Below are 24,805 nucleotides of genomic sequence, written 5' to 3' on the forward strand. Positions count from 1 at the left end.
ACAGCGAATTTGCATTTACATAAATAAAATATAGATTCAAATAGGCCATAATAAACTTAAGTAATAAACAATATTACGATAATTCAAACTGATTAGGTACATCAGATTTAGAAACAAATACTAAACGTTTTTTATAATCTCGCCTTTATATTGAGATATAACGCTTCCTTTTCGAATAAATTTACCATATAGATCAGATAGAAAGGGTTAGAAGCGTTCGAAATGTAATGTGGTGTTACAGGCGAATGATGACGATACCGTGGATAGAGAAGGTTAGAATTGAAGAAGTATGAGAAAGAGTAAGAGAACAGGGGACGGAAGTCAATATAGGCGAGATAGGTTGGTAGGACACCTTCTCAGCAACATACTGGAAGTTGAACCAGGAGTTAAGATAAGCAAAGGTAGTCCTAGATTAGAAGAGTGGAGTTGCGTGTCCAACCAGTCTTACGACTGACCTTATGATGGTAATAGATCAGATACCTGTGACTCCCTATATTATCCAAACAAAGAAATGGTACCAAAACTTTAACTCTGAGTTATTATTGTCATCTTAATATTAATTAATAATAATAACAAACTAATTTGAGAGACCTATTTGTATTTTGGAATGCTTGTAAAATCGGTAATCTAATCCTGAAGGAAAGATAGTTTCTAAAACATTAATTATGTGTTTAACATATTCCTCATCGTCTTTCGGAATTAGAAAGCCGTTAATCTCCATTCTACTAAAAGGTGCTGCCTGATTGTTCCCGAGGCACAATCCTATTAGTTCTTTTGATGAAACAAATTTTCCTTTGTAACCGATATTTTTCCAAACAAAAAACGAGACAAACTCGCACGCGTGTCTCTATTTCTTCCAGGATATCCGTCTCTCAAGGAAAAAAGACGTCGTTAAGTCGGTAAATAATGAGAAAGTTTACAACAACGTCGACTATCTAAAACTTTTAACGATTGGTAAACATTTTTCTTTTAAGAACTTTCCTCGGACTTCAAGGAATATTTAAGAAAAAACATTATGGAAATTGGTCCAGTCGTTCTCGAATGTTCCGCTTAGAAACACATTTAGCCATTGATTTTTATTTATATAGACGAATATTTATACGAATTTTCCTATAACACGTTACATTTTTAAATAGCTACACGTAATAAAATATCCTTTATGGAAAGTTTAAGATGAATTTTTCCTTAATGGAGGGAAATTGTTTGGTATCTGACCTTCCGAATATATCGCCTGTTTCTATTAAAATACGTCACGTCGAATTATAAATCAAATATCTATTTCCTTACACCAGAAGATTATAAGTCATCCGAGAGACTGTACCTTTAGTTTAAGGATTGTCCACAACAAGCAGCACCTGCCGGATCAATTCTTAATTGGAGAAGCCTTTGCTTAATACTTATTTGCTTGCATGTTAATTGAGATAATAATTGTGCTTTAATAGGTAATTATTAACGCCTACTAAATGCCATTCTAATAAAATACGCTAGCTAAAAGGCTGATTATACAATAGAGCATAATAATAAATTAAGAAAAGAAATTTTCTTAATATTACACACACCTTCAAAACTTCATAAAATCCGCTAGAAAATTATTAGCGAAGGTTCTTTAAATTATATTTGAAACTTTATGAAAATAAACCATTTAATTGTTCATAACATTTTGTTCTCATACTTACCTTGTGAAAATGATGTAGTAAAAGAACAAGTAAAAAATAAAAATCTACGTATATTGTAAAGGTAGTTTAAGAACCAATAGGTAAAATTTTACAATAATAAAAGACAGCTGATTTTTTAAGAACAATTTATTCCTGTAATTTATAAGGTACAAAGTATTTTTTTAGATACAAACGTAATAGAATTGAAACAGTTGAAACCTTTTAAGTTCTCAAATTGAAACTGGCTAATTTCATTTTGTAATAAAAAATACGTCACTTTTGAAACAAAATAAATTTGAAAAATAACACATAGTAAATAGTTTGATAATAATTATTATTGTAGGCATACCTACTCTTTTCTTATCTATATTTACAGTTTATACAATCGTCGAAACTCCTTTAACTTTGGCCTGATGATAATCGGTTCTAATTTAAATTACGAAACGTTACTAATTCGGTTTAGTGTCTTTTAATTCTTTGGAGAAGAGAATTCTTAAAATTCCGATTACTGGAGCTTCGAAGCACAACGATATGGCAAAAGACATCAAGAATGACGTGACCACGTTTCCAAAAAATACGACCAACTAAAATCAATACATAAAATGTTTAGGACAAATTTTCTAAAGTTTTGGTAGACAATTTTGAGTCAGCTATTTTAAAACAATAGAATTACAGTGGATTCCATTTATTACGACCTTGGTTATAGCGACCATTGTGGCTATAGCGACTTCGGATGTAACGCCGAGTTCGGGTGTAACGACTGTTTTTAATGAATCATTTGTAATAAATCCCTAGTAATCCCATGCAGATATAGCGACCGGAGTCAGCCGCTAAAAACACAAAGAGCTTTCTTGTCTTTTGTTTACATTCACCATGTCAACAAGTGTGGTGACCTCTACCGTTGTTTCTGAGTAGCAACTGGGTTTAGTAAACTTTTGAATAAGTGTGACTTCCAGATGTACTTTTACTGTTAAAAAAAGGCGAAAAATGTTTCAAAATTGAAAAAAAAGTGTGTATATCTTCTTTGACTTTGCCTGTAACGACTTCTGGATATAGCGACGAAATTACAGTGGTCGTTATACCCGAAATCCACTGTATGAGGTAAGTACAAAATTCTATTTTGTTGTTTGTTGACAATGAGTATGTTCATGTTAGTAATAAACAGGTTTCACCTGACTATCAATCTGATCGGTTATGCCTGAGGGATTTGGAGGCTGCGGTTGATATGTGACATTTGTCTCGGGGGTATATCATCGGTTACTTACCACGATGCCTTGCTGCATATGAAAGGGCCCATCCATTTCGAAACTAGTCAGACACATTATCATTGGATGAACGAGGTAGGCACAATACGTCAATCTGCTGAGAGGAAGTATTCCCCTAAATCCCAAAATGTAATCGATTATGCCACCATAGCCGTGACGGCAGGCAATCACTATCCAAGCTAAGGATAGACCCCACGCTGTGTGTCCCAGAGCTGCCTATTTTCAGAACGATAATTGAAAAACAGCAACGATAATGTATTCTCCTCATTCAGACGTAAGACATAACAACAAATCTCTACAGTAACAAGTTAAATTTTANAAATAGAATAAGTGAACTGTTAGTGGAAATTGTGTTCCAATTCTCCAACAGTGATCCTTTGATCCTAATGGGAATGTTGGCGAGCTAATTCAATATGTAGCAAGGACTCTCTCGGAAGTCATCGTTATCTTCATTGTACCTCTTCTCTGTTAGTATTTTATGAAAAGCTTCTATTATGTACAATCTTCTCCATTAAATTTAAAAGCATCCTGCTGAATAAAATCTCATCGCACGTATAGAAAGAATTTATTTATTCTTGTTCATTAAACATACTTTTTCATACAGTACCTGCCAAAAGTTTTGTTCAATCATGAAAAGTAGTGCGAGTCGAAAACAAGCTTTAAAGTCTATAATATGTCTTCAAATATAAATAAACATCTCGTTGATATTTTCAGTAGTAAATGGTACCAATAACAGCACATTTGAACAATGCAATTGCAGTGGATAAAATGGTCAATTTTTCCGTGCAGTACTGTACGCATTATACGCTCCTCACCGGTTAAGAGTTTGGCCGAGAGTTGTCTCCTTTCTTTTCTGGCCTAGTGCTCTTCTTTTCTACTTTGTGCCGGTCAAACTGAAGGTCCCATTGCTACAGAAAGTAAACGAAGTATAAAATTGTAATGCAACGTATAACAGACCAATAATATCGACAATTAGTCGGCGGACCACTCAGGGTCATAAACCATACACCGAACGACCCGCATAACAAACGCATTTCGAGAGGTTTCTATAAAATTAAGAAACCATCAAGATCAAGTAAGTACCACAACCAACCATTTAAATTGTTGATTGGTATACTTATCAATAATAGGCATTTGTTAAACTATGCTCGATAAAATTGTATTCGTTCTTTGAGACGCAATGCCGTTTTGCGTGTAACAAACACATCTGTTTCAAAGTTAATTATATTACCCAACACCTTTGCTGTAGAAATAACTAAATGTACACCCAATGGTCAGCCATACCACTGCAGTATGCTTCACGTATTTCAGCAACAGGTTATCACGTTAACAGCTTCGTATAAATAATCAATATAATTTTGTAAGCAAGTTACTGTGCTTTAACATGTTAGTTATTTAAATTAATTCCACAACTAGGTGATTAAGAAAGTACACATAACTATAACTTATTGGAGGTATAAAAACTTTATGAGAAATTCAAATAAAAGTATGACGATAATAATAATGAATAAATTATAACAATTGACTAATTTCCTCAAATACCTAGTGCAATCAAAAGGTCTTCGGACTAGTTTGTAAACCTATAGTTCCAACTGTTACAAAATGAAGTAAATAGAAGCTATTTTTGGTGCAAAATTGCATTCACCCCAACAGTTCAAACAGTTGACAAAGAATTTGTGACGATTGCGTATGAAAATAATGATGTAAGGATTGTGTTTGATTTGACATTAGCAAACAAGTCCAGTTTGGAAACTTTTTGTCCTATAAGTAACTAAAATGTACTAAAAGATTTTTGTTTAATTCAAAAACTTTAATCCCCTGTTTCATCTCAGTCGTTTTTGAATCCAATTTATCACCCGCAGTTATCAGGTTTCTTTGTTGTTGTTCCAAGAATTTTAATTACGTTACGTTAAATTCTTACATTTTCAGAAATGGCGAACCTGAACTTTACTTCAGTGTCTTAGCTCTCCAAGAAAATGAAATTTGAAACTCGACGGATTACAGTCTTACTTTCACAAATTAATTCAAGCAACACTCATCCCAAATTATTAATCTAAATATTGGCTAAGCCCGTCTAAAATTTGAATTCTGAACCGTTGTCGATTGTGCATAGTAGTACACGCAGATACTTTAAACATAAAACATTAAAAATGTAATAGTTACCGCATATCAGTAGAATGTATGTATACGTAGCTAAATATAGACCCGAATTAAATATTTAAATCCACCGAATCCTTGTAACTGTTAAGTTCCGCCTCGAATACATGAAAATTAGCATATTTTAATTAAATATTGTGATTAAATGATAAAATCCTAGATTTTAAAAGTAGACCTAAGGAACCCGTTCATTTTAATTAAACCTTTTATTAATCAGTTAATTAAAAAATATGTTACTGTGGAAGGAGATGCATACGATTTGGATCACCCACACACACAAAGGCTACGGTATAAAATCATTCTAATTGATGATTAAAACGTTAGACGTACATAAAAGGCAGATTCAGGGATCTTCATGCCATCGTTTCCAACACAGTAGACGAGGAACAAGAGGCATCCAACGGATAGTAACCATAACAGGGGTACTAGGACTTTGTGTACCTCAAGTTTTCCTTTTAAGTTAAACACAAAATAACCCGTCATCATTCCCACAATATACGGTCCTACCCTTAGCCAAGGCTTATCATACAACTGATCGAATAATGCAAAAGGCTCTTCTATCCTTGCCACGTACTTGTACTGCATCGCCACCAGGAATGTCGTGGCCCAAGACAAAAGCAGAAATATTACGACTGTAGTAGCAGCAAATTTGAAGTATTTTCCACCCCTGAAAACGTAAATTAATGCATAAATTTTGTAAAACTTTTGGTTGTATCAAGGCTTTCGGAGGTTGATGGGCGGAGTCCACACAATGGTGCCTAGATTTTATTGGTTGCGCCTCTACATCAGCTAACTACCCAGCGATTGACAAACTGCGCGTGCGCAGTATAGGTTGCCAATAATATCTAGGCTATTTTATGTTCCATCCCTATATTCCTATGTCTATGTCTCTCTTACCTTGCCCCAATCATAAGTAAGATAGTGGCCATGATAAAAAACTGCATGTCGTTTGAAATGTACCATGACCAAAGCATGCAGAACTCGGTTTGAGGGAAGAAATTGTTAATATACAGGGCGTTCCTCCACCAGTACTTGGAACAGCTGATGTGATCGATAATCGCTGGACTAAATACGGAACTGCTGTGAAAATATCTCATTGCTATCTCGTTCATTCCCAGGACGTAGAGATAGGCAGGAGTGAGACGCAGAAAACGATAGACAACTAACAGACCCAGTTTGGGAACTTCTCCTATGTATGATCCCCGAGGAATACGTTCTAATGGCTCCTTATCTTGTCGATACCATTTCGTTCTGATATACGTAAGAGTTACAAGAAAACCGCTGAAAGGAAAGGGAAAATTAATGGGGAAAGTATTTGAATATCAAAGAGATATAATTCCAAACGTTACTTAACCAGTTTTTCAAACTGACAATTGGACAATAGACATAATTAGAATCAATATAAAATTGTATATCAATCAGTTAAATAGAATAAGTGAACTGTTAGTGGAAATTGTGTTCCAATTCTCCAACAGTGATCCTTTGATCCTAATGGGAATGTTGGCGAGCTAATTCAATATGTAGCAAGGACTCTCTCGGAAGTCATCGTTATCTTCATTGTACCTCTTCTCTGTTAGTATTTTATGAAAAGCTTCTATTATGTACAATCTTCTCCATTAAATTTAAAAGCATCCTGCTGAATAAAATCTCATCGCACGTATAGAAAGAATTTATTTATTGCTTTCTCACATATATATAGGNATATATAATCGCACGGTGATTTGTTTTCCCTGAATTGTTCAACAATTTGACAGCTTATTTAGTTTATTCTTTCTATAACTATTGTACGACTTGTTGTTTACGATAAATTGTCGTTGACACAGATTTACTCCTGCAATTATTATATTATTCATCCCGCTGCGTAAGTAAACCGCTGCGACATCTGTGATCGAAGTCACTACAGTACTAAGGCGCTCATGGTACTGCCGACATTAACACTGTAGGCTTCTGCTGATTTATCTACGTGATATATACACCGTAGTACAGGCAAAAAGCAGCATAATAATGAAAAATATTAATCAGAAATTTAATAAAAAAATAATTCAATATAATGAACTATTTTAATTGTCTATATAACGATACCAAATCTGCATGAATTAACTGTGTGATTTTTGATGAAAGTAGGAGAACACTGATTTCTTGTTGCAATAATGTGTATGATAGGCGTCTACTAGTCTTTTTTTATTTTGAAAAATAAATTTTCCGAAACTTCTACCTAAACACTAAACATCCAATTTCTCTTCAATTGTTTTAGTAAGAAAATGTAAGAAGTTAATTCACAAGTACTTTTTATATTCACCTTATAAAGAAGAAAGTATCCACCGAAAAAGTAGCATTTGAAATCGTCCGATACATAAAAGTCTTTTCGGTTATTGTGCGCATGGATTTGTTATCGGCGATAGCAAATACTTCAAGGTAGGTATGAACCAGGATTATCCATGCAATACTTAGAAATCGAAGCCCGTGAATGGACCTGATTGAGTCTTTGGGTAAAGGGTCCACGTTCAATATCGACTTTCCATTCTTAATGGCTGAAAAGCAGAGGAGCAGTCGTAGAAAAATGCCTGAAAAATAAAGTACCATATTATTTCTTCATCCCCCACAACAACACGTGTGTTATTAAAGAATATTAAGCTCCTAGTTAGAAATTTTCTTGAGATGTATCCACTTTTCGATTGCATCAGTGGTTTATATTGGAGGGAGTAAGAAGTTTGATAATAAAAGGAATTATTTAGATTGTTTGTTTAAAACTATTCCAACCGTGCAACTAATATACGTATACCTTGTATAATTTGACAATGTAGTCCACTGAATTCAAATCACGTATCTTGTACTGGTTGTTTCTTTCTAACCATCAATCAATCCCAGTCAGTTTTAAGTTTTTTTTATTATATTAAGTAAATGCGAAAATCTAGTTCAATTTTTAAAAGGATTTGATAGAGCAAAACGTAAATCGCAGAGTGCGTCGGGCATTGAATAATGACAACACAAGTTAATCTAAACTCCGCTATAATTTATTTTGACTGTCACACATTTCATCTGCGTTCATAATTCACGAGGATATGGAAGAAAAGGGAAATTATCTAAATGGATTTTTTAATATGGGTTTAAAGAGGAATTCTTAACTAACTTATCTTCAGTTGTGACTTCGTAGAACAGTCAATCCGCACCTATAGCCGCTTCAGTTTAATTTTACCAGTTTAAAGCTGTTTAAATAAAGAGAATGATGCACAAATTTTATCACAGGGTATCAATGTCTTCCTTGTGGTAGGTATTCGGATTAGTAGATTTATTGTTCCAGTAATAAATAATAATGTAAAAGATTTACAATTTTGACCATATAATCCGAATAATACTGAAATTAATAATTAATTAAAAGGGTATTATCTGGAGGCTTTGTAAAGTATATCTTCTGATAGCACCACTACGTAGGGGATATAAGAAATACCCCAATTAACAAGCCGGCAATGATTGGGAACAGTTAACCGATTCGCAGCTGCATTATCTTATTGTCTTTCGTTATCGCAAGCATCGACACACACATACCTATTCGTAACCTTCGCAACAGCTGATACGTAGACACGTCAATTGTACGTTATGATTAATAATGATCTGAAATAGCTCATTCTACTAGATATATGGAGTACACTCTATTTATTTGACAATTTTTTGTAGAAACCCTTACAATTTATTTACTACTTAACCACTTTAAAAGACTTAACTACAAGTAAATAAATTTGTAATGCGAACTGAATCTCGTTATCTTTTTAAATTGTTTATAATTTACTTATCTGTTAATTTTATTTATAAAACTTACTTGGTTTGTATTTCTCGCAATTGTCAGATTCCGTGTCTTTCGTAGAATTTGTGTGGTGTTTAAGGCTTTCGACGTTATTATTGTTATTATTTGAAATTATTCCTTTCGATTGGTTGCTCATCTTTTTGGCGTGGAAATAATCGGCAGCAGTAGCTATTAGAACAAGACATATAACGGCTAATCCAACTCCACTAAAAAATAAATAGCAAAATTGTGTAAAGCAAGATAACTTATGTTACAGAAAATGTAACTGCAATGGTAATTCTTAAAAGTTGGTGTAAAAATACTGTCTACATAACAATTCTATAGTTCTAGAAAATAAATGATTAAAGGTATTTTTAAAATGATAAATATAATNATTCCAAGGGTTGACACTTTATCAGCATCCGAATAATAGTGAGCCTGGTGTTAGACTAATTTTATTCAATTCTTTACAAGCTATTTATACAAAAATTATTTACATTAGTTTAATGGCAATAGTTAGTTCAGCAGTTTACATATGTGTGTGTAAATGTCTATGACCTAGTTCACCGCACTGTACCGCGATTTTACTAAGTCGGCAGAAATGATGAACTTTAATTATTACACATTTGAATTGTTTTTCGCTATACCGAGTGTTCCCACAACATAAAACATAAGGTACTGGAGTGTCTCTATTTACGAGCAACGTCTGTACATAATGAGAAGCATATAAACGATAAATTTCGAAACATGGGCCAATAAAGTTTATTGCACCGCAGGTTCTCCAATAAATTGCATCTGGGGATGAATATTAAAAACGGTAAAAGATCCACCACGTAGGTACTAAGTCAGCGTTTTTTGTATGTTTTAATTTAAAAAGGACAATACTGTCTACTTTTCAATCTATACGTCGAAGACCCGATCTACATCATTAAAGACAGTACAATTGTAGGGATAGATGTACAGGAGCAAACGATTAGTATGCTTAGATTTGCAAATGATATAGCAGTATTAGCATATAGCAAAGAGGCGTTAGAGATAGCTTTAAATAAAATGGATTCGTTACTGACAAAACAGTACTGTATGAAAATAACTAAAAGTAAAACAAAAATACTGGTATGCAAAAGAAGGAATAGTAGGGAAAGAGCGAATATAAAGATAGGAGACGAAGAATTAGAAGAAGTGGCTGATTTTAGGTATCTAGAAAGTCAGATAAGTCAGGACGAAAGGAGTAGTAGGGATATAAAGCCGAGGATAGCGCAGGGTGGAGTCGCCTTCAATAAGAAGAAGTCACTTCTATCCTCACGAACGGTTAATTTAGAAATTCGAAAAAGCTTGTTAAAGATGGTGGGCGCGACGGAAAAGAAAAGGTTAAAAGCGTTTGAAATGTGGTGTTACAGGCGATTGAGGAGGATACCGTGGATAGAGAAGGTTAGAAATGAAGAGGTATTAGAAAGAATAGGAGAACAGAGGACTCTATGAAAGTCAATAAGAAATAGACGAGATAGGTTTGTAGGATACCTTCTCAGACATGAAGGTCTAGTCAGAGACATATTAGAGGCAAAAACGGGAGTTAGGAGGGGTAGAGGTAGACCTAGATTAGATTACTGTTCGCAAATAGTTAAGGATGTGGAATGTTCTAGTTTTGGGAAATGCGAAGATTAGCTCAAGTTAGGAAAGAGTGGAAGTGCGTGTCCAAGCTGTCTTAGGACTGACGACTTTATCATGATGAATCAATCAACAATAATTTGTTCAATAATTTCGTGTAAAATCTGCCGATTGTAAGTTTTTACAATGAAGAAAACATAGCTAAAATGTATGAAGTACCCAGCTAACATCATCACGTCTCATTTTTTATTTATCAACCTATCACGAAAACAAGACCGCATTGTTCTGTTTCCCAGCGAACCATTTAATACGCGTGTGTGTCCGTCCAGTTTTTGGTGTTATTAGCTACTCTCGCGGCTACAATTGAGCGACAGTTTATCAGGTTAAATGATGTGAAACGGGGCAACAAAAGACAGACAGGTACCTGTTTGTTAGTTAAGCCCCCCACATTTCGAAATTGATAAGTGGCATTTTGCTCGCATCCAAAAACGCAACTTCATTTATTTTGCATATAGGACGCGATCGCGGCGTAACAACACGAGCGAATCCCGCTTGTCTGGCGCTATATCATCGGGAATTAATTTGTAGGCATTTGGCGCCGTCACATGGGACTGCACGTGTGGCTTGTTCGTCCAAATAAATTTCCAACAGAGCCACGCCGCGCGCCAAACTCCACCGCTTGCTGCGGTCTAATCTATGGCCTAACCGATTTCCTCTTCCATGTCGAGTCTCTCTACTTTATTTCATTAGCTTACGTTAGTCGAATCCAACTGACTACAAACTCACAACTACCTGACATTATCCTCCCTGAAAAAAAACTACAAACAGTTAAAGCGGAAATCCAATAACGTGAATTTGGAAAGTTTAATTCTATTATTGCATTCAGGATGTCTAGAACAGTCGAATTTACGATTAGGTAAGGATTACTTATAGATATAATGTCATTTTATGTTTCTAAAGAATTGTATAACAAAAACTAGCACATCATCATCATCATAAGGTCGTCAGTCCTAAGCTAGAGCAACCCATATCCTTAACTATTTGCGAACAGCAATCTAACCTAAGTCTACCTCTACCCCTCCTAACTTCCGTTTCTGCCTCTAATATATCTCTGACTAGACCTTTATGCCTGAGAAGGTCTCCTCACTCTATCTCACCTATTTCTTATTGATATCCATGGAGTCCTCTGTTCTCTTACTCTTTCTAATACTTCTTCATTTCTAACTTTCTCTATCCACGGTATCCTCATCATTCGCTTGTAACACCACATATCGAACGCTTCTAACATTTTCTTTTCCGCAGCTCCTACTGTTGATGTTTCGCACCCGTACAGCGCCGTGCTCCAAACATACACTTTTAACAACCTTTTCCGAATTTCCAAATTAACCGTTCGCGAACATAGAAGTAACTTCTTTTTTGTTTGTGTTATCCTCTGCTTTATATCCCTACTACTTCTTCCGTCCTGACTTATCTGACTTCCTAGATACCTAAAATCGGCCACTTCTTCTAATTTTTCGTCTCCTATCTTTATATTGCAACCAACTAAATTTCGGTTATCAAATTTCCGAAATCCAATTATATGCATTCCTATTAAAAAATAACTAGGCCTGGAAGTGCCTCCCAATTTTAATGTCAGGGCCACTTTAAATGTCACCAATTGATATCCCCTTCAACTTTTGCTTAAAACCTTTTCCGAAATAGGTAATAGGAACCAATAAACATATTTCAAGTGTTAGAGAGTTTCATTATAATTAATAAGCAGTTCACTTCACAAAAACGAAAGTCAATGGATAGCATACCTACCCGATTATGTGCAACTTGACATCCTGGAATAAGGCATAGTCTCCTGGAACAGGTCGTATGCCGACTATTGTTAGATGAGCTCCTTGGGTTCGTTCATGGGCCAGAAGCTGGCGAATATCGGATGAAGAGCAGGATCCTGGAAGGCATTGGCCTATATTCAACTGTCGAGTCTTAAACAAAAATACAAAGATAAAATTGATAGATACTGACTGATGAATGTTCACATTTATTTATTATCAATATCAACTATAATCAACGTATAATCTAAACGTAATGTTTTTAAAACAAACTTATTCTATTTAATCGTTTTAATATTTATAGGAACCAATACAAAAGAAAATATTTTTTGAAAAAACAGAAAAATTATTACTATAAAAAATATACATTTAATTTCAGCAACAAACAATTGAAAGTAAACGCAAAACTTCAGAGAGATATTACTTTGATATCTGTCTTTAACTTTATCTATTTCGTAAGGTTTTACTCAATTGAGGCTACCCAAGATAAAAATGTTCAGTCTCGCAGAGTCTCTGAAAGCGAGACTCGAGTCTCCGTCTCTCATCGAATCTCTCTGGTAACGCTGAGAGAGACTGTCGAGAGATTGTCAAAAAAACTGTTTAGCGTCTCTGAACGAGAGACTCGAATCTCTGAACGAGAGACTCAAATATCTCAATAAGTGGTGTCTCGATAGACAAGTTCAACATATTTCAGAGATCCCAGTCTTTCTACGGGAGACACTCGAGTCCCTCAATTTTTCAGTTTTATTCATTCAGTCTCTCATACAGAGACTGTGAGAGATCCATAAAAACGCCTAGACAATAATTGAGAGACTGTGAGAGACGCTCTTAGAGACGCTGAAAGACTCTGTAAGACTTTGAGAGACTGGAGAGAGACTGAAAATTTTTATCTAGGGTAACTTTAAAACATCGTTTTGAATTCTAGAAACAAGCTCATATCAAACGCAATTAATTAACTTTGTAAGTGAATTTGATATGTGTTTTATCTCCTTTGAGATATTTTGTAATCCTTCAGCATTTGATATATATAAAATTTTCAGGTCAATGTATGTATGTACCTACTTACATTAATACATTAATGGTTTGTTGTATAGTATATACTTAAGTAGCATTAGTTACTAGATTTTATTCAAATTGTAGTATCCATTGAAGAATTTACAGCTACCTGACCAACGTCTATTAATCTGTAGTAAAATATCATGCGTTTAATGTTTATTTGTTAAGGACTAGAGAAACAATGTTCTTACTCAAGGTAAAAGAACGTTTAGAATGTTCGATTGCACATTTTTATGGCCTTTGCAGAAATTTATTGAGCTAAAAACAACATTTTAAACACACTTACACATTTATCAAGAGGAAAACGGATTCGTTATGTTTTACATATCGCGAAACCTCAGGAAAGAAAGTTTCGCAATCCGTTAATTAGGTTATTGGAAACTAAGATAAATATGTATACTACTTACGACTACTTACAGTGTATATGTAAATTACATTTTAGGAATTTTATAATATACGCAAGGTGTTTCTTTAGACACCTTTGTAAATTAAACTGAATATTCTAAGAAGTGCTGTGAAACGAAATGAGTACGATCCTGTCTAAATGATTGGTGTTAATGATAGTTGTATATGTCATTCTTCGAAACATTTTTCTGGACCTGTTATTAAACTTTATCTGTCCGAATTTGGGAACATTTAAAAGGATCATAAGTGATCAATATAGAAAAAAGCTAGACTGTAATAAGGATAAATGAAGTAATAAAAACAAACCCCCTGTGAATAACTATATAGAACATACCATTTTATTTACGTACTCAATGCGAAGCAAAATAAAAGTGTTTCTTAGGTTTTTTGGCAAAGCAAATGTATAAACATAAGGGCGAAAAGGGTGAATATGAACATAGGAGACGAAAAATTAAGAAATCAGATAATTCAGGATGGAAGAATAGTAGTGTCCGCTGCAATTCCTACCTGACATCTCTTTTCTATGTTTGCGATATTCCTTACAAAATATGTTGTGATTAAAGTAGGCGTTCTGTCAGCAACCCCTCTAATCTAGTTAGTGATTTGAAAGAAGAAAGTAAATGCTACAGTTTTATAGCGGACCTATTACAAGGAGAAGCAGGAGTTAAGAGGAGTAACTGTAGACCTACATTGTATAACTGTTCACAAATAGTTACGGCTGTGGGATGTTCCAGTTTAAGGGAAATGCGAAGACTGACGACCCTATGATGGTGATGACGATAAGATAAATAAGTTACTTTAAAGTTTTTATATGCTTTGCACTATGTCTTTGCACTTCGCAGATGTATTTGCCGAAACAATGGTATCAAATGGTAAAAAAAAATAGGAAATAATCTACTTGTTGAATATTAATATTCTTTACACGAAAAAATGATAACTAGGCCACAATTAGCACGGTACTTCAAACGTAACGAGCTAACACACATATCTAACTAGTTATAAATAGTTTCATAAATGTAGCACGCAAGCAATTTACTGATTACCTACTAAACTACAATGGCATTTACATGGTACTAGCGATGTATAAGTTAAATTACTCCAGAGCATCCATCACCTATTGCATCTAATTTCTTCAAATATGTAATAATTTAGGTATAAGCACTTGATAGTCATTATACAAAGGATGCAGCTTATATGAGAATTGTACGTCGTATATCTTTCTCAATAAGTGCTATCCGCTATTAAAATTCTTCCTCTATTTCATAATAAATTAGATAAGGTTCTCGGAACATGAAGAAATGTGGCACATGTAAGTTCATGTATGCGTTACACAACCCAATATTTACTTAGAAAGCTAACCGCCAATATAACCAAGATACTTAACATCCAATCAACAATTTCAATCGGCTATATTTGAAAATACGGTAATTATCCAATATTGGGGATGCAGACCAAAATCGCTCCAAAAATTTCCGGTAATTCCACATAATAAAATTAAATATTAGAAGGTTGGGGAGACAGTTTTTTATGACATCATAAATAAAAAAAAAAACAAAAATTTTTAATGAGAACTGTAGATGTGGGAAGAGATGGGTGAGGAGATCAGGGGCAGAAGGGGGGTTGGGTTAAAAGTTATACAAGCTTTTATCTCCTTATCTCACGATTGTCACTGCATAAAATTCTTTTATTAACATTGATGTATGTAGAATCCTCAGAAATCGATGAAAAAATTTTTGAAGCGATTTTAGTCTGGTGCCCAAATTCTGGACAATTACCGAAAATACTAATACCTAACGAAATCCCAATTAATGTCCTTCTGCCTACACAGTAAAAAATATAAAAATCATTTTTTTAATTCCTAAAAGATAATTTCGGCTTAAAAAAATATTCTTTCAAAATTCCCAAGTTCGCTCTTATTCTTACAGTCCACTAAATGATTAAATTATTACCGTTAAACTTTACTTACTACTGGCGTCAGTTTTTCGTTGATGTTCATTCTAACTTTGGCGACGAAAAAGTGGACCGGAAACGGCGGAACTTCCGGATTACCGGAAGGATCAGTCAGTTCGCTGCAGTGAACACTAGATCCTAACCAGTAGTCATTCCCAAAGAAAAACAAACCGTCGTATCTCCCGGAAGCATCGTTCACTGTAATAGAGTAAATAACGTTTCAAAATAAATTACAAATTACAAATTAAACATAATAATGTGCAATAATATACATAGGAGAAAGAGTGTAGGGGAGAACACCGAGCGGCATGGCCTAGAGGTCTAGACCATTGCTTAACATTCGGGAGGACGCCGGTTCGATTCCGGGTCCGTCTGCCTTGGTCCAAGTTTTTCTGTGGTTTCCTTGGATCACATAGGCAAATGCTGGGGCAGTAATATTCCACAGATAATCTTTCATTCTCTTCTGTCTTCATTTCGTCCGTCTCATCTTTCTCACCCGAACCACCACCCACCCATTCCCACGATTCTTGAAAGCAGGCTGAAGAGGGCCTTCCGCCCTACCTTCCGGCGTAGTCCGGAGGGACTGCCCGCCCACCAGCATTACTGGCTGGTGGGAATGAAACACCCAAAAGTTTTTTTAGTTTTTGTAGGGGAGACCGGGTCAAAATTGGATACTTAAGAAAGAAACATCATATAAAAAGAAGTTAAGTTGTTTAATAGAATAACTTTTACTGAGACAGCAACATTATACATCAACTTTAAATATTCAAAAAAATCTATACAATAAACCACTTAATTTTCTCATAATGAGGAACAACAATAAGGAACTCAAATTTGGAAATGGCACGGAGTAAAAAGAGCATATATTTTAATCAGACTGGCAGCGTTCACAAATACCTATCAACAAGCTTCCTATATAATTATTATTGTCTACATTGTCATTATTGCAAGGTAAATTAAACGAAAATTCGTAAAATAATATTTATACTTTGTTTGTTATTTGATAAAGCCATTCACAATAACCGTTAACATATTTAAACAAATGTCGTCGAAAATGTCTAAAATAATCAAGTGTTTGGTGCGGCTAATTTTAAAACTTAAACGCTTTCGACTAAACTTTCACTTTCATGTATTTGACCTCCGATAAAAGTGGAAGTTGAAAATCTGTGTATTCATCATATAAAAACCACGTTTTGTATACTCATTATTTAAAATTCCATTAAAACATGCTTTTTGGCCGGAGATCTCTCTTTTTAATGACTCTAATCTCATTCAAATAAACGAATTAACACCTTATAAGCAGGTAAATTAGGGCATACTAATCATTAACGTCTTTTAGTGCATTTCCTGGTGCTAAAACAAATACTATACAGTTTCGCATATGATTAAGATTTAAACAATTTACTTTCAAATCAAAAAATGAACATTTCATAACCAATCAAAAAGATACAAAATGTCTGCCGATTGAATCAAATCGATCGAATGATTTTATGTATGCATCTCGTAATGACTTGATCTTACCATCTGCCTATAGTATATATTTATGCTTGAAACGGGTTACTTTTACTACGAAGTTGATGTAAATTACGAGGCTTAACTGATTATAATATAATTAGGACGATCAAAATTGGCCCAGTCCTGAATAAATTATCTATAAGAATGGACGTATCTTCTTTCATGTTTCCACTTTTAAGCATGCCCTTTAAAGTTAGGAAATGCTTCATGAGTAGTACAGACAAGTCAATAACAGTAAGCGGTGAGGGGTTAGCTTTATAACTACCTGGTTGGAATTATATCTTTAAGCAAGCGTCTTTACTTTTCTAAATTTCTGAAAATGTTGAAGTTTCTTTAAAGTCCGATGCTGGTAACATGCTCAAATTCTACTTGTCTGCATCTCTTTTTGTTACATATCAATTGGTATAATGTTGTTCCTTTTTCTTTGTTAGTGTCCGCTGCAATTCCCACCTGGCATCTCTTTTCTACGTTTGCTATATTCCCTACAAAGTCTGTCGTAGTTAAAGTAGGCGTTCTGTCAGCAATCCCTCTAGTGTAGTTAGTAACTTGAAAGAAAATGTGACAGTTTTATTGCGGACTATGCCAATTTTGAACGTCCTAACTAATAGCTACGATATCGATTTGAATTTGCTCTGTTTCTGAATAAAAACATACATTTCAAACTCCCAATAGTTTGTATCATTTCCGCCTGATCTATTAGCATTACAATGATTCTCTTAAAATTAATGTACATAAATCAAACGCGGGAATAAATGCCATTTTAAGGGTCCGTAGTCAACAAGAAACCCTCACAGTTTCGGTCAATTCATGCTTCCATTCGTCTTTTTATTTGTATATCACAATTCTTCCGTCCCTTTCGAAAAGTCCCTTGAAATACAACAAAAAAGGCCTCTGCTTTTCACCCTTTTGTCACGATTTATTTGCTGTACTCAACGACATTACAGCCCCCCTCTCATTTTTAAACTTAAACAAGTAAGAAGTTCTAAATGTAGGTTTTAGTTACTACTTTCAAGGTAAGTTGAAAGAACACCATGTAAAAAATATATAAAAATTTTGGAAGCAGCATTTTAATAAAACTTATCTTGAAATTACTGTAGTAGTTTTTGAGTAACCAGTTCGAAAACGATTTACCATCACGGATTCTCTAGTATAATTCTGTCTCTATTTGTTCATTCTGTCTGAAAATGTTTGTTAATCTCATTAAAAATTATCCAACGGTCCCTGAAATTTTGGCGAAAAGGAATCTTCGTATCTTCCACTTTGGTGAAGATGCAGTAGCACAAATTGCAACTATCCGGAAGTAACACCATACGCGACGACAAGAATTCATTCAATAATTCTCTAACTTTATATCAACACGCACCAGCTAAGACGTCCAAGAAGAAAAGTAATGTCACTCCTCCATTGATAAGAACTACACCACGTGGGTTACAATTTTCAATGACAAGCAGTTTTTTCGTTTCGTATATTTAATATGTGCATTTTTTTATTTCTTCGTTAAATTAGTATCTACCTAAATATTTAATTTGTTTTCCAAAAATTGAAAAACTATTGCAGAAACGTGATATTTAGAGGTATGTATTTTCCGGTAGAAAGAACAACCAGTTCGTTCGTTTTCTAATTTCAAGTTCAATAAAAAATTTAGCCGTTCTTTTGTAACACCAAGAGTCGACTATTAATTCATTAACGACAAACATACCCAACAGTACTTAAGAATACTGTCACTTTCACACTGGCGTTTGCAATAGTCGGCACCTTTGTTTGCCAAAAATAAATTAATATGATGATCTTAAACTTGAAAATGCTTTCAAGGGAGAAAATACGGAAAAGACTACTTAGTTTTTCCATCCTACCTCGGCTGGTTTGTCTTCTTGTTAATTAATCAGTTAATTGCTATTGGCTACTTTCCTTCACAAAGTACAGTTATACTGTTATGCATGTATGCGAAAGTGTTACAACTGAGCCAAATTAGCCAACTCGTTCTTCACGTGCTAATGGTCAAAATTGCCGAGTAGATATGTTCACTGCATACAGAAATCATTTATTTATTGAAACGTGTCTGGAAGGCATTATCACAGGTTGCAGAAAGTGTAACGACCACGTACAATAAAATTTCAAACGTTATATAACAATTCTTATGCTATTTAAATCGCCTATTCAAATAATTACCTTTGCCGTCTGTTATAACATTTTGCTATCTATTCTTGCTTGCGCAAGTTGGCGAAAATGAAGATGATTCATCAAGGAATATATTCATAACCAATTACCCATATGGGCTCTTTCAAAAATAAATTATAGACCTGATACTTGTGATTGGCTAACTGGCTGTGATCATTTTAATTAATTATCTTAATCGTGAAACAGCTGAAATTATTTCTTTAGTACTTCTCTTTCTACTAAAATATCAAAGCACAGTTTATTAATCAATTCCTTTCTTTATTCATATTAGCGTCTTTTTTCTCTAATAATTCACTTAATATAAGATTATTTTGATACGGGTACATATATCCTAATCCATGAAGTTCCTTCTTTTATTTTTTTTTTTTGAAAATATAATTAAAATATACAACGTGTAATTAAACAACACGCTACTGAAGTGAAACTTCTTCAAATACACAAACATACCAGGATAGGGGTTAAGTAATTGGTTTAATGGTATTATTTGTACACTACGAATTTAAATTTTACACTATACATGCCGAAGTTGCCCGTAACGAACGTTGCATTGAAGCCCGCTCACGGCTCAAGCGATCCCCACTACGAGACATCCGTTGCATGATTTCGTTACATAGCAACTCGCATAAAACGAACTTACCCTACCGTGCGTAAAGAAGTTTCACTTCAAAAAATAATCATTGGTCTGGAGGAATTAAATAGCTTCCTTGACTTAATTTATAATAATTAGTTAAAAAATGTTTTTTTTTATTTTCATTGTGAACAAAACTCACTTTTTATAGCCCAAGTAGTTCCATTATTCAATTCGTTAAGATAAAGTCGCATGTCGGTCCTACAGTTGATGTTTTCCACAGAGTGTAATCTGCTTTCCCAGTTATGGTGGTTGTAGAGTCCGCGGAGCCACTCCATTTCCGGCAATCGTTTCGCAGAACTGTCTGGAGTTTCTTCAATTACAGGGTCGCTCGCGGATGCCATTGCTATCGGTATTTGAATACCATTGGACAAATATGATAAATCAGTTGAATTATACGTCACAAAATTTACCGAGAAGACACCACCAAACCACAAAAACACTAACGTAAAAAAACCGAAAAACGCCATATTGATAAAGAATCCTTTTGAAAACCAACGGTCCCAAATAAAAACAACTTTCAGGTTTTAATATCAATTTGAATTCATATTTTATTGAGAAGCACGCTAAATAAACCAAAAACGCGCACTTTTTACCTAAACTGGGCACATAATTGTCGGTGACCGCTGGAAGATTAACACAAGAATCTCTTTTTATTTCGATGCTGTTATTATTGTCAAGTAATAAGTACGAGATTCATTTTGTTAATGAAGATTTCTTCTTTTCCTCGGTCACGGAAGTTGGCGCGGTTCACAAGACGTTTTACTTTCGATTTCTGTGACGGCTAAACAAGACACAACAACAACAGGTATCGTTCTCAGGTTCTCACCGAATTCACTCTTAGTGGTTGGAGAAAGGTGCCGATCGAGAAGCAATGAATATCATGCTGTGTCACCGTGCCACCACCTTTAGTTCTCTATATTGTAAAAGATAAATGGACAACGATGATGTAAGGGTGACCGTTGTTGCTCCACATTCGCGAAAAGAATTGTCTTCGGCGATTCAAAAGGTTCATGCGATTTCTCGTTGCAAATCGTTCATTGGACCCATCATCAGTATAATGTCTGTTTTATGCTTTTCTGGTAATAATGCTTGTCATGCTCTAATGGTCCTAAGGTACTTCTAAGGGAAGTTAAATTAACAGAATAGTCATGAACTGAATCATTTCCTTTTTACTGATTTTTTTTAAGGAAATATTTAGTGATGAAGATAAGTTATTCATAGTAAAAACAAAAAGACATAAAATGTAAACAAATAAACGTAGGCTTTCACGGCCCAGCGTCCTCAGTACTATTATTATTATTATTTATTTTCGGGCTTTCTGGCTGTTGTCTTTGGAAATTATCGCCCGACGTTTCGCCTAAACCTCCAGCAGACATTTTCAAGACTATCACGTTTTTCATCTCGTTCTTAGTTGCCTTGAGTGCTGAGTAGTACTGCCTTGAGTGTTGCGGAGTACTAACCAACTAACTAGTACTACGTATCGCTCAAGCCACTCAGCACTCAAGGCAGTAATGTACAGCACTCAAGAGAAGAACAACGTGCTACCTTTGGAAATTCCTACCGCAATTGTAGAAGAAAATTTAACAAATGAAGTAATCATACTTAGCTTTTGACCGTAGTCAGAGATACTCCAGGACAAGCTGGACATACTCTAGAAAATTTTGAACCTGCCCCAGTCGCTAGTCTGAGCTTAATAACGATTTGAAAATTTTTGAGTGGTGTCTTCTCTGTGTTGGCAAGGATGAAATGTCCACAACAGCTGTTTCGTACTATCAACAAATTTCAAATTGTACCTTTCATGCATGCAAACAGAATCGTACAAAAACTGAATACTTTGAGTCACTTTGAAGAAAAAACGACAATTGCAATCTATTCTTTAACTACGACAAAATGGTGGTAAACATATCCTTAATTCGTAATCGAGAACAGTTAACAAAATAAAAAAAGTTTTTACGAAGGTTAATGTGAATATAATAAGACAGAACTTGTCTTGGGGGACAATTTTATACCGGCTTGGAAGTTATCAAACTAAAAGTTTAAAGAACTACTTTACCTAAAGGATTTATTTACTAAGAAGAAAAATCACTCTAATGGTAATTTGTCCTTCAGGATCTGCCGTCTGAGATTATTTCAGAAATGAATACTAATGGGGGGAAAAGTCTCTCAATGAAACATTTTTCGATTTCATGGCCAATTTTTCCTCCAGTGGTCGTCAAAGTTGACCAATATTGATTTGACAAATTCGTTAATTTTTGAGCGATTTTGATGATCGGGATATCGATTTCTATAGATTGAGATATATGCATGTAACGTATTAAATCATTGCAATTTGAAAAAAGACATCTAAAACACTATCTCCCCTTCTGAATACGTCGTTAATGACGTGCAACGCTGATCATGCGTTTACTGATTTACACTTGACCTATTTTTCTTTTTTTACTTTTTGTAGTTACAAATATTAACACCTTTATTGACATTCAACTGACAAAACAATAAAACGTGGTCATTAAACATTAGGACACATTACACACTATTCTTCTCGTCAAAAAGTTTAAATATTTATCAAGTACGCACACTGGCAATTGTTTCTCAATGAAATATAAGAAAAATCTCAATAAGTGCGGTCAAGCCTTCAACAAGAACTCTTTTTCCAACGATAGTCATTTTATAATTAAATAAGTATAACAGATTTTACTCCAGTTGTAAATTACACTATATTTATACTTGAATAATGTACTAAAATGTAGAAAGCTGGTTACAGAATCATTGAAACCGCCAATAATTTTAAATTTCAGATTTTATGACTTTCTAAATTTAGTAGAAGTTACTGTTTATGTTGCATTTATGCAAAACAGTCGGCCCAAAATGTGTAATCACATCCGGGATGTGGAAAGCTAGATATTGTAGTAGAAACATTTTTAATTAATTAAGATACTTATTGTTATTTAGCTATCTAATATTTTTATTACCTAATCAGATTGTTGATATCTGAAGTCAGCAGAAAGTAGAATTAGGTAATTTAGATATAGGAAAAAAATGATGCTTTCTCATTCTTAACAGCATTTAGCAATAATTTATTTTAGATACTGCAGTTCTGTTTTATTAGAGATGCTAGTAATTAAATTTTAACATGTCAGCAACGTGTTCTGTTTTCTGCTCTCATTAACACTTAACAAGCTTTTTTATGAACTTGCCTTCCATGTTAGTGTAAAAAATGAAGCATGCTATGCATCAGTTAAGCAGTAAAAACAAAAGAAAAACGTATTTATTTAACAACATTAATTAACGAATTTTAATAAGATAGGCACTAGTATTTTTCTTTATTAAAAAAATGTAAAATTAAATACAATTGTTTGAAGTCAAAACCAAATTGTTATACTAAATACAGTTTTATTTAATCTTTTTTCAAAAACGATTTTACTTTGTAGTTTAGGGTTTGATATTTGCTGGAATGAACAAAACCCCTTAAGTTTCTACTGCTGATTATTGATATTACTCTAAATAATGAATTCTATAATTTGTAGTTGATCACATTCAAAGTTTGCAAGCATTTTATTCGCAACGTTTCGTCCATCGATTGTCAATCTCATCAGGCGAGAAGCTTAATTAAGTAACGCAATTTAGTAAACAATAGATGCCGAGAGACGTGTGCCGCCCATGTAAATCGAGGCTCCGAACCCCAGGCCCAAGCACCACATTGTGACCGCGAACGAATTGTAAATGATCCACTTGAACCAGTTTCAAAATTGTAAGAGAAGCTTAATATTGCCAACATAAATTGGCAAAAATTTCAAGACTTCGAAAGTACAAATTTCGTTAATCCTTTCATGATTCATCTTCAGTGAAAACCCAGTCAGTTGTCCTGTCAATACTTATTTGGCACTGAGTGAATTGCATAATCGTAATACACTAAAATGGAAACCCTTTTGGCAGTGATTTTTAAATCGTGATTGTACAGACCCATTGCATATGCTTGAGATTTTTTATTGACCCTTTGTGAAGCAGTCATTTTTCTTCTTACTATATCTATAAACTCGTCAGGTGTTTTTTGAATCTACTGTCGACAATTTTGGATCTTAATTGGAACAAATATAAACGAAACGGTACTTAGATTTGTTTTTATTTGACCATTTGCAAAAAACACACGTCATTTCCATTATTATTTCAAATAACAACACAGACAATAATAATTCGTTAAATAAAATGCAATCGAGGCGAGGGCAGCCATTATTTGAACTTAAAACGGGTCATTCATTGCCTCAATTTTCGAAGCTACATTTTTACATATACGTATATCTGTACGTGCGCCGTTTGAACAAACAATTCCAGCTTAGTAATTCGCAATAATTAAACTTTCGACTGCTGGCGCGCACCGGGAAATTTTATTATAAAACTGCCGCGGTGATTAAAAAAGCCATTCGCGGTCGCAAAACAAATGTCTGTTAATTTAACACACACATCGAAAGAGACACATGTCCCAGTAGGTTGTGGATATATGTAGGTACAATACAACGTTTCCACGGTTACTTGTTTGGTGTATGCATGTTGATATAAGCATATGCACCTTCAAGTATGTATGGGTGTACGTATATGAACACTTTCTACTTTACTCGCGATATTACCTAACCACGGAAAGTCTGGCGAGATTAGGTTATAAGTATTGCGTAACAGTCGTTATATCGAAACCAGTTCGGACACTTCCAATGATATACTTAATTCTTGTAATATTTCTCCTTGTTCTCCGTCCATAGGTAAAAATCTACATTTTATCTTTACTACTCTACCTA

At 34.3% G+C, this 24,805-nt stretch overlaps 1 protein-coding gene across 1 annotated transcript; it reads right to left on the reverse strand.

Moving 5' to 3' along the window:
• Positions 1-1,813: 1,813 nt before the first annotated feature.
• Positions 1,814-20,880, reverse strand: LOC108740609 (nose resistant to fluoxetine protein 6). The gene is made up of 9 exons (XM_025977506.1): positions 20,158-20,880; positions 15,711-15,892; positions 12,267-12,436; positions 8,895-9,085; positions 7,377-7,641; positions 5,975-6,358; positions 5,408-5,744; positions 2,921-3,136; positions 1,814-2,239 (listed from the first exon to the last, which is right to left on the reverse strand). The coding sequence occupies exons 1-9, from the start codon at positions 20,483-20,485 to the stop codon at positions 2,105-2,107; spliced, it is 2,208 nt and encodes a 735-aa protein (XP_025833291.1). The 5' UTR covers positions 20,486-20,880; the 3' UTR covers positions 1,814-2,104.
• Between the last annotated feature and the right edge of the window lie 3,925 nt (positions 20,881-24,805).

Source organism: Agrilus planipennis, unplaced genomic scaffold (genome assembly GCF_000699045.2).
Source record: "Agrilus planipennis isolate EAB-ADULT unplaced genomic scaffold, Apla_2.0 scaffold201, whole genome shotgun sequence".
Taxonomy (NCBI): Eukaryota; Metazoa; Arthropoda; class Insecta; order Coleoptera; family Buprestidae; genus Agrilus; species Agrilus planipennis.